This window comes from Acyrthosiphon pisum, chromosome A2 (assembly GCF_005508785.2).
Source record: "Acyrthosiphon pisum isolate AL4f chromosome A2, pea_aphid_22Mar2018_4r6ur, whole genome shotgun sequence".
Lineage (NCBI taxonomy): Eukaryota > Metazoa > Arthropoda > Insecta > Hemiptera > Aphididae > Acyrthosiphon > Acyrthosiphon pisum.
Window position 1 is genome coordinate 51,304,938 of NC_042495.1, and position 12,688 is coordinate 51,317,625.

General features: G+C 28.9%; 1 protein-coding gene across 1 annotated transcript in view; it reads left to right on the forward strand.

Annotated features, from left to right (window-relative positions):
* The window catches only part of LOC100167996 (obscurin), a 71,176-nt gene that overhangs the window by 6,053 nt on the left and 52,435 nt on the right, over positions 1–12,688 (forward strand). The window contains exon 3 of the mRNA XM_008180783.3: positions 2,591–2,642. Coding sequence (XP_008179005.1) covers positions 2,624–2,642 — 19 coding nt within the window. The 5' untranslated portion in view covers positions 2,591–2,623. The remainder of the gene's footprint in view (positions 1–2,590; positions 2,643–12,688) is intronic.

Here is a 12,688-nt window from a genome sequence, read left to right on the forward strand (position 1 = left end):
AAAAACCAACATACAAACACAGATAATCTTCTTACCATCAAGTTTCATAATAGGTCGATTCACTCTAATTGTTAAGCTAACGGCATAATACGTGAACTGCTGAGCGTAAATTTGCTATGTTACGCGTTTGTAAGACGGAGAAAACAAATGCGGGTGTGGCGTCGTCCTCTTAAAGGTTGCTGGTTTTTCAAATTTTCCCCAATTCTATACAATTTGAAAATCTTATTTTATATTTTAATTGCCACCTTAATAATAATACTCTTCCACTGACTGCCAGGAACCTATTTAGGGGGAGGGGGTTGATGTGGTGTATGATATAAAAAAATAACTCAAGTAACAAAATAATTTTCAGGCCTTCATAATTGTCCGATTTTGATATCTATTTTTTTAATCTGAAAGGATATGACTTCTTATAGGCCACTGCCCACTTGAACTCCGATTTTTTTTTTTTTATTTCAAATAATGCTACAATATAATTTGTAAAAAAAGCTTAAAATGTCTTTATAAAGACATATACCTAATGAAGTTTGAGATTAAAATATTGAAAAACTGAGTTCAATGTGGTCTGTAGAATATTACCCTCTGTCAGTTGAAAAAAAATGATTAAAGTTGATTGATTCTGTAGAACGTATTTTTGTGGGCAAAATTACATTGGCCCCTTAACTCTTAAGAGAACGTGACACTGGCATTTGTTGCCTCCGTCTTACAAGTGCGTTACATACCAAATTTACACTCAGCAGATCACGTTTAGCTTCGTTAGTTTAAAATTTAGAGTGAATCAACTTCCTATGAAACTTGATGGTAAGAATAATATTTGTGTTTGTATTTGTGTTTTTTACGATAGTTAAATTTTTAGCAAGTTTTGCGTATACAATGTAACATACATTAAAAATTGCCCATAACTTATTTAAAAACGGAATTATCGTAAAAATACCCACGTACAAACACAGGTAATGGTTTGACCATCAAGTTTCATGAGAGGTCGATTCACTCTAATTTTTAAACTAACAAAGCTTAACGTGATCTGCTGAGCGTACATTTACTGTGTTACGCACTTGCAAGACGGAGACAAGTGCCAGCTAGTGTTACTTCCTCTTAATCTATTAATATGATAGGAATTTTTTTCCTTTTCAATAAAATAGGTGTGTCCGTGGACAAAAGTGGGGTGGAGTGATAAAGGAAAAAATATATTTTGGTTTCTAATTAAATTTAACATAAAAATTATATTTATATTTGTAGTTAAATACATTTTCTTGATACAAGTTAAGTTCCATAAGCGTTGCAACTCATCCCCATCCATTTTGTCTGCTGCAGTAAATTTTTTTGGATCCTTTGTTAGGTTAGGTTAGCACCATGAACTAAGATAATATGGACTGGTGGCGACAAGATGGGCGGGTGGTAGTGGTGCGGTCAGGTTTTAAAACGTAGTTTCCGTAGAGAGGGAAATCTTGCAACCGAAGCGATCGTAGTGTTATTTTCATGAACTACTATTCAACCGTGTTCTGTAATCTGTTCGTTCGCTGTCGGCGATTTAAGAAATCGAGAATCTGTGGCTTACAATTTCAACCATATTAAAATGTATTTATTTATAAAATTTGAAATAGTGTCAATGCTTTCAAATAGATAGCGTTTCAGTCGCTAAATTTCCCCCACTACAGAAATACTGTCGAATTACTTGATCGCAAATATTAACACCGTCGCCAGTCCATATTATCTTAGTTCATGGTTAGCACCTCGTCGACCTTTCTAAACATATTTCAATATTTGGTCATTAATTTAATATTGAGTGTACCATTAAGTACTTACCTATACCTATACAACAAAATAAAATAAACACACACACCAATACATCATTCAATCATTCCAATCATAATAATAACGGTTTTATTTTCTGTAACCAATAACAACCATAATATACAATACTATATTATACAATAAATATACGTTATGAAACGTTTCATATTGACGTGTTAACATTGATGACTGATGTTATGATAATACGAATAATGAGTAATTAATCATAACTAATTAATGACAGCACGAGCGCCTATAAATGCCAAACTTAATCTATGAACCCTTTAGATACTAAGGAATTTATATTTAAAGTTTGATGAAGATTGGTTCAGTATTCTCGGAGGAGATAGCAATAATAAATTGCATTGAACTATTTTTTTTGGGGGGGTGGGGGGGAGAGTAGAAGAACCATGCTTCGCTCCACCCTATTAACGGATCTTATGACATATATTTGTGTACTCGGCTTTGATGTATATTACCCTCTTATAGATCCGGCATATTAAAATTAACAGTGGTATTTACAATTTCTATGTCGAATGTAAGTTTTAATAATATTACGACATAGGCGCAGCGTGATGAATTTATATAGTGGGGAGGGGCTATAACATATTATGTTTCTGGTAATAACGTATATTTAAAAAATGTGTGTGAGGGGGGCTAAACAAAATTTAAGGGGTGCTATAGTCCCCTTAGACCCCTCCCCATTCTACGCCTATGTGACAGATTCTAAAATATTTAAGTTTAATAAAAATGTTTTAGTTTGAGTTTAAATACTAATAGAAATGTATTATTTTAGGAGTAAACTTCAATACTTACATTATTGAGCAATATGCCAAGACGCAAACAACGTAAGTATTTAAATATTATGATTTTCAAATTTACTAACAAATTATCAGCGTAATATAATAACTAGTGATTATTGGAAGTTGGAACACCTAATGTTTCCATAGTTTATAAGAATTAAATCAGTAAATTATTTACCTCTCCTATTAAATAAATTTATTATTTACTTTAATTTACTTAAAATACATTAAATCTTAAACGTCTCAACTCTCTCATTCAAATGCCTATTTAATACCTTCGGTCTTTTTATTTAATGGAGGAATCATGAGGGGAATTTCTCGCGTCTAATGTGAATTTTTAATGGTGATCTAGCTTTAAATATCTAACACAGTGGCGGTCAAACGGGGGGGGATAAATCCCCCCCATGAATTTTTTTTCAATATTCATAACAATTTATAATTAAGTATATTCTATAATGCATTAAATTTTGTTCTATTTTTTTTCTAAAAACAAATTATTAAATATTGTAAATTTCGACATTATGTCAGAATATGTTTATACGTGTTTATATGACATGACTATATTATTATCTAGACTCATATCTAGGAACTAGGATATTATTATTATTATTATTAATATTTAGTAGCTTACACAAAATATAATATGGGAATTATCCCCCTCGATCATCGAGAATTCTCAATAACAACTAGCTCTACACTTTCCCAGAACATTGGCTCATACAGGCGATAGAGCGATCGGTAGGTACCTATATTTTACAATTTTACGTACCAACAGCCCCGGTCAATAATTGGTTGAAAACTTGAAATAACGATTGCTTATTATTTATCATAACTCATAATATTTAGTTATCATCGTGATTCGTCTTTAGTCTTTCGTACTCGTGTTTTCTACTGTAGGTCCGTGTAGTACTATTACTTACTATTATAGAGTCTGTGTCTTTTGTAATATTGACTATTTTGTCTATTTTACATTTTCACAATTACTATGTCTATAAAAACAAAATTACTAGCTATTTTGATGCAAGTTCCTCTACTTCTAAACGCTCGGAGGATGAAAAAATAATTAAGATCACTAATATGATAATATCGTTACAGAAAATCAAGTTGTGGACGTAGCGGTAATATTTTTTCTATGTCTGTTCATTGTGGGGTTATAAATATAACATTCAACGAAGTACTGGACGAATTAGCAAAAAAAAAACAAAAAAATAGATATACGAATATAATAAAAATATTGTTAATACTATAAATTCTGTATGTTAAATGCATAGACATAATGAAGATGGACTGCGCGTTCCTCCCCCCTCACCCTCAATAAATTCAGCCATAATAACAAGACCTGAGAAGGTAAAATAGCATGGATAAAACATTTTTATTGTTTTTATTCCAAGGTATTATTGAAGGCACAATTGATTCCGTATTTCCGTATCATTAGTGTCATGGATGAAAGCTGGTGAAATAAACATTTTTCCATGATTATTTACCTTTTACATAAGTTTATTATTGCTGACATGATAAGGGATAAACGCGCAGTCCATCTATATTAATATGTCTATGGTTAAATGGACATTTTACCCCTGATTGTGTTCGGTGTAATAGGATATTTTTCCCCCGATATATTTTTGATGTGGACATTTTCCCCCCAATTTTTTTTTTAAAGTTCATTATTGACTAATAATTTTGAATTTAATAATACTATATTATTTATTATTTAATATGAATTTTTTTTTTTTTTTAATATAATAATTAATATATTATAATATATAATATACATTTTTTTTTCATAAATATAATCCATATTATATAAAAAAATGATTGTACATTTTTGAATAAATTTTATAACTCAAGAACCACCGAACCGATTTCGATAAAAATTTCAGGACATATTAAGATTAATATGTAAATGGTTTCTGTGAAGTTTGTACGCTGTGTGATAAGTGGTTCCGGAGTTATGGCCTTTTAAGTGAACACCTGGCGACATAGCCTTTGTTGATTTGTATTATTATTTTTTGTCAGTCTATAAAATAAATGTATGTGGGTGTGTGTATGTGTCCATATTACCATGGCAACCATTCATATATTATTTTGAGATTTCCGTCCGTGCGTGCCTCCATATTACCATGGCAACCAATTATATATTATTTTGAGAATTCCTTCGGTGTGTGTGTCCTTATTACCATGGCAATCAATTATTTATTATTTGAAGATTTCCGTCGGTGTGTTTGTCCATATTATAATGGCAACCAGTTATATATTATTTTGAAATTTTCGATGGAATGTTTTGTATATAAAGAAGATATGATAATTTAAAAAGGGAGAGGACCAACCCCGGGAGGTGCTCAAACAGTAATTTTAAGATTTCCGACAGAAATTTTTGCTTATAAATGGTTTCCATGGCTTTTGAAGCTATTATAATAATAATTATTGGTTGCCGGGAAACGAAGTGCACGGGATCAGCTATTGATTATATTAATCCACCATGGTAGAAATGTAGAATACGACAAACTTGATATAACTTTGGTACTTTAGAGTTAAATCATACACTTACGTACAAACTAGGGGTCCACGATCTACCGCAGGTAGATTGCCTACCAGATAATATACTGCTGCGAATCAGAATTTTTATTCCGGGCAACGGAACAGTTAAGATTAATTTTAAACACCATATACCGAATATTAAAAAGCGAATTGAACAAAGTTTGAGTCATATAGAGTTGGTAAATTTAACGGGCAACGAAGTGCACATATTCAGCTAGTAGATTATAAATCTATTTGTTCGATCCACTGAACTACTTCAAAAATAAAAATATAAGCATATATTTTATATTTTAAGCATTAAAAATTAATAAAAATTAATAAAAATTCAGGCATAAAAATGATACATTTTGTAAAAAACATTTGATTACTAATTCTTTTGTTATTTCTAAACACATATTTTTTGTTGTTGTTGTTGTTGTTGTTAAGACTACCAGTTTGGATATTTAACAATTTAATAATTGCTTTTGAATTGTATTCAAGTAGTTCAGTTGATCAAAAATATACATTTTTAATTTATTTAATTTATGAAAATATTTGAAAATATTAGACAATAAGCAAAATATTTAATAATAAAATAATAAATTGTTCATATTAAATAATAAAGTATCATTATAAAATAGTGAACTTTTAAAAAAAATAGGGGGAAGAATTGTCCGCATCAAAAATGTATCTGGGGAAAATGTCCTACTACACCGAAAACATTCCGGTTGGTGGTGGGGGGGAATTGTCGGGGGGAATGTTCGTGATTCAGTCTGTATACCTACTTACTGTAACTTTATAAATAAAGTTTGTATTTACCATAATTTTATAAATTGATATTAGACATAACCATAAATTATATTTTTAATGATAAAATAATGCATATGTTAAACAATCAATTGTATCCCCCCCATGACAAAATCATTTGACCGCCACTGAATTCTAACATTTTCTCAAATTAGTTTACTATAATAATTAATAAGATCACATTTCTTATTAGGTATTATAATATAATAAATAATATAATTTGATTTCGGTATTTAAATTCATGCATATCTATAATACCATAGTTAATATTGTACTTTAGGCTTTAAATAGCTAATCAAAAAGTAGACAATTCAATAAAATATATATATATTTTATTAATTGAATTTCATACACAATATATCTAGTCTATATATATAGTCTAGGGTCAAAATGTATTCCATAGTTTACTTACTTTGGATGATTTCCTTATTTAACACTCTATTTTAGATTAAATATTTTATCTGATTAATTTTAGATTTTGTATAATTCTTTAAACAAAATAAAACAACTTTTGTGACGTAATATTATAATGACAAAATTAGACAACATTGAAAGTTACATTATTCATAATAATTTCAAATTTGTATATAAACCGACAATTTAAAAACGACATTTATGTTTTATTTTTTTAATTATCTATGGAAATTAATATAGGTATCATATATTTTTAATTTGATAAACGAATTCAATATTTTACATGAACAAATGTTTATTATATCAGGCGCGAATCCTCTATCCAGAGAATTATTAGGGATGAGGGGGCATTTTATATTGTGGACATATTAATATATGTTTTTTTTCTTTTTATTGATCATGAAGCCCGGCAACTATGCTCATTGGCTATTTGTTTTGGTTGTAGGAGAGGAAATTGTAGGTTTGTAAACACGTGTGTTTTTGGTTTGGCAGATTTTTTAGTGGGTAGCCGTATAGGTATCTACCATACCCGGGTGGGGGATGGTGGCACTTCGACTCCCGATACCGTGACTTGCCCGAAGAAAAATGCCACTCGCGGCCGGGTTCGAACTGGCACCGGTGTGAGTCGCAATTGACGCCTTAATCCGCTCAGCCACTCCGGAAATAATATTATATAATATATAAAATGTAATAATTCTATAATATTATTAGTACTTTCAACTAAAAATAAAAAAAAATAGGTAGGTACATTGAAAAGAACACTATACTTAACGGGATTCGATACCGTGATTTTCTGTTTTTGTCTAACACACGCGCAACATAGTATTTTAGACGATTTTTTTACCAAACATTTCAATTGATCTATTGAAGCAATAAGAATTCTGAAAACAGATTTGAATTTGTCAATTGTCATCAAGTCTACTTGAAATCGACTTTCCCACATTTTTGATATTATCCCCCAAATTTTAAAAATGTCATATTCAAAAATTCTGGTATTTCAATTTTTAGAGAAGTTAAGATCAAAAAATCAAAAATGTGGGAAAGTCAATTTCAAGTAGACTTGAGTACTTGACAACAAATTCAAATCTGTTTTCAGAAATCTTATAGCTTCAATAGATCAATTGGAATGTTTGGCAAAAAACATGTCTAAAATACTATATCACGAGTGTGTTAGTCAAAAACAGAAAGTCACGGTATCAAATCCCCTTAAGAACAATTAGTTAAAACAATTAAAAAATATTAAATATGAATTAATCAAAAATTATAAAGCAAAATCTAATATTCTTTTGGTTTTTGAAAGCCTGCCAATGACTTAGTGATGTTTACATCAATTTTGGATCTTACAGGCGCTACACCCGCACGCGTGCTCTCTATCTTACAAACGCATAACATAGCGAATTGTACGCTCGGCAGATCACGTTTAGTTCTATTAGTATCTAATGAACCTCATAGTTTTTTTTTTTAATTTCAATTTTAAAGCAAGTTATGAGTGTTTTAAAATGCACAAACAATTAACAACTTTAAAATACTCATAACTTGATTTAAAATTAAAATATAAAAAAACCCTATGAGGGTCACTAGATAATATTCTTACTTCTAAATTTTATAAGAGGTAAATTCACTCTAATTTTTAAACTAAAAGAGCTAAACGTGATCTGTAGATAGTACAATTTGCCATGTTATGCGTTTGTGAGACAGTCAGAACGTATGCGGGTGTACCTAGCGCCCTATTAATAAATTATTATTAAAAAATGTGTCAGTGTGTGTGAAAAAAGTTGACTGTAACTAAAATCACATCTGTTCACATCATTTTTTTATGTCTAACTGTTGATTTTAGTATATTTACATTGTTGGGAAATAACGTAATGCAAATTAAAAATCATTGTAATAAAATTATTTATAATACTTATCCTACCAAAAAATCCACAATATTATTTATGATTCCAGAAATGAATGTTATTGGATAGGATGGTAATTTTATAAATAATAATTAGTAAGTAATTAGTTAATTGGTCTATGATTGTAATATCTTATGGCTTATGGTATAAAACTATAAATATTTGGTAACTTTTATCATTAAATAATAATGTAAAATAATAAACATGTAGAGTTTAAAATAATAGGCACACTATTAAATGTTTCGCAGTGTATTCTTAAAAATAAAAATAATTTGATGTTATAATAAAATGTATATATTATTTATTATTTTTCAGTATTCATTTTTAAGTAAAACCTGTAAATATATTTACAATGTGCCAAATAATATCCCAAATCGTTATTGCATGCATTTGTTTTATCAGGTGTCACCTGTATCATAATTATTTTGGGTCACTAATACCGGGTTGCATGAATAATTACTAACATTTAACAAATCAATAGTAAGCTAATGCGTGGTCCCTTAAAAATGATTTAATGACCCGTGATTGGTCTATTCAATTTTATTGGACCATTTGCCGCGGTGCAACCCGGCATTAGAGCTTTCAATAATGATCCTCGAATAAAAAAGAGTTTGACAAGTGTTCAACATTGGTGCTGTGAGGATAAGCCCTTAAAAATCTATTTTTTTTATAAATATCTTTGACGATAACATTTTGTTGATCTACCCTTAAAATATGTACTTTAAATTCCATCTATGATTCATTGATTCATACGGTTTGTGTATGATACACTAGGTATTAAGAATCTAAATGATTTTTCGCATATGAATTTTCCTAAGTTTGACGATAAATCCAGACAATTGGGATGCAAACCTGAGTCTACCTTGACTCTTGAGTTAAACTAATCGATTTCATATGATAGTTAGGTAAGTATTAGTGATGTTACGAACCCTGATTTTTAAGGTCGAACCGAACCCGAACTAAACTCTTCTTTAAATTAACGAACTCGAACAGATCCGAACCTACATATTTTTAATCGAACTCGAACCGAACCGAACTTTTCAAAATATTTTATCGAACTCGAACCGAACATTAAAAAAATTCCAAAGGTTAAAAATGTATTATTCATTTATTGTTTACTATTTAGTATTTAGTATTTACTATAAACTAATGATTATCTTATAAAATATAAAGTTATTAATTAATAAACATTAAATAATAAAAAATTAAAAAGTATAAACAATGGAAATTACAATTTATATTTATAAATACATAAGATATTAATAATAAGCCATAGATATTAAAATTGAAAACAACCAAACAATCTATTTTTGTATCTAGGGTTTTTCATAAGTCATAACCAGACCCCCCTGCACCGCCTGGCGTAGTGAAGTTGTATCACGGTGAGCTCGGTGAAACGCCCGGTATGGGGGTATGCCGCGACGCGCGCCGCTGCTGGCCTAAACACGCAATAAATATTAAATAATAATAATGTTGGATCGTCCGATCGTCGACTTGTTTTTAAATTCTCTGGAGTCTGGATCGATTGTCGAACCGAACTATTAGGTATTTGGTTCGGTTCGACTATTTGCAATTTTGAGTTCGATTTTCGAACCGAACCGAACACCCCGAGTTCGGTTCGGTTCGGTTCGAAAATCGAACAGTTCGTAACATCACTAGTAAGTATGTATTATATTTACAAGAAATAAAAATAAAAATATTATATATTTTCAATCAATGTTATTTTCATCGGCATAGAAATGTCTTTTTTAAATTCTAATCAGGTTGTTTTATTCATCGGCTATTTTTAAAAGTTACACTTTTTTAGTTTTTCTTAGTTTTTTTGTTCAACACATCAAAGGTAACGTTGTAAAAGACACCGTTATATTTGTTCAATATGTAGTGCGTGACATTTAAAATTCTTGTTTTAATTATTTTTTGTGTGTTATTGCACGTTTTATTTTGGGGAACACTAACTTTTTGTAACGTTTATTAAATAATAAAAGAGAGTAATATTTTAAAAATATATCTAATAAATAAATATTTTAAAGATTCGGATACAACTATACAAGCAGTAAATACACAAAATATAGGTAGCTAAATGTAGGTTGGTAGACTATATAAAATAGTAACATTATACGTTATTGGTAGGTATGTTCTAAATTTACCTATTAACTAATTATTATAAATTATTTTTATAATTATTGCAATTTTAAACAATTTAATCCTATATATCAATGGGTACAATATGTAAATACATAATATCTAATTCTTTCGTCATCAAATGAACGATTACAGTTTTCTCTTGATACGTTATTCCCTATTGTATTGTACGGTGTACTGTGTAGTGTGCACAGTATTTACATTATTAGTAATTAGGATAAAACATATTTCCCTACGATGAATAACCTTTGTTCATTGTTAATTAAATACCACAGTAAAACAACAATATTTGCACATTACATAAATATTCTGTTAAAAATATCCAAATATACAATTAAAACTTGGCAAAATAGTATTGTACTTAGTCAGTATTATCATCATGACAATTTCTTGGCGGCAGAATCGTTACTGTAATTCGTAATTTGTCATCTCAATAACTTAAACAAAGAAGTCACCATTCCTGAACGTTTTAGATTAATGTTAAATGCTATTATATTAATTTATTATAAAACGTATCTTTCAAGAAAATCATATTTTCTGCTAGTTTATATATCTTGTAGACTTACATATTTACTTGATACATTTTGAAATAAAATAACTAATTCCTGATGTACTCAAATAAATCTGAATAATTCAATGAAATCTGTAAGTCTATAAAATATTCCCTTTAATCTTTAAATTAAATTATAAAATAATTGGATATTAAAAGACAAATGGAGGATTTAGTTAGTATTTATATACCTACACTTTTTTCATTTGAAGTCGATCAAAGTATTTTGAATTTAAGTACATTTGTATCAAGATCCTCAAAAAAGCGTAGGAATTAACTTCAAGTTAAATTTAAGGTTTCTATAAAAAAATTGTCGTTTTTTCTCAAGTTGTTGGAACCTGGTTAGAGAGACAATGTGGTTTCCCCTCATGAGTCATGATATTCTATATCCACTCTAGTCTACGTGTCAACTGTCTAGTGTTAACTACGTACGACGTACCTAGGTGGCTAAGTATACTATAACTACTAAGGTACGTAGGGAGCCAATTCAAGGGTCAACTTCATATTTGATCAAAATTGGGAGGCAATTTAATGGTAACCTACAATTCTACAAACCCACTTCAAATTCAATTATATAGTTTGAGCTAAGGAAATGTTGGATATAGGTATAAAAACCTATATAAAAAAGGAAAATTCAAGTTAAACAAAAAGGCGGGTAAGTCGTGGATGTCGCTCTGCTGTACAGTAGGTTACAAGTGGGTTACTGTAATGGATGGAATTAAATTTGAATCCAATGATATTATATCATTGTATACGAAAAACGATTCTGAACGGAGATGATTTGTCAGTCTAGGATATATTATTTTTAAAGAAAAACTTATGGAGAACCTTGTACCAAATTTTAAAAACTTAGTTATAAAAGAAAAAATTTTTACGATTTTTCAACCACTAAATTACTTGCAAATTTTCGCAATTTTGACATATTTCGTATAAATTTGAACTTTAAATGCTTATAAATAAAAATTGTGACAATGTATTCCTTTTATTTTGCAACTGCTATTGTAAAAATATGTTAGGAGCCTTGTATTAAATTTCCAAATCTTAGAATTAAAAAGAAAAACTTTTATGAATTTCTGTCTAAGATAATTTGAACATTGCCGTAATTTTTACGTATTTAGTCAAAATTTGAACTTTAAATGCTTATAAAAAAAAAATCGTGACTATATATTTCTTTTATTTTTCAATTGCTATTGTAAAAATATATTATGAGCATTGTATTAAATTTTGAAATCTTAGATATAAAAGGAAAATTTTTTATGAATTTCTAGCATAAAATAATTTACGAATTTTCGTGATTTTTACATAATATGTTGTCAAAATTTGAACTTTAAATGCTTATAAATAAAAATTGTGACAATGTATTCCTTTTATTTTGCAACTGCTATTGTAAAAATATGTTAGGAGCCTTGTATTAGATTTCCAAATCTTAGAATTAAAAAGAAAAACTTTTATGAATTTCTGTTTAAGATTATTTGAACATTGCCGTAATTTTTACGTATTTAGTCAAAATTTGAACTTTAAATGCTTATAAAAAAAAATTGTGCCTATGTATTTTTATAATTTTTGAATGGGAGTTAGAACAACATATGTGGACCCTTCTATTAAATTTTCAAGTATTTTGTCCCAGCTAATTTTTTTTTATCAACATTTATAAAAAAAAAATCAAAAAAAATCGATTATTTCAATTGCCTATAAATAGATTAAAAATTAGTGAAATATTTTGAAAATAAAACTATATAAAGAAAATGTCAATTTAATCAACT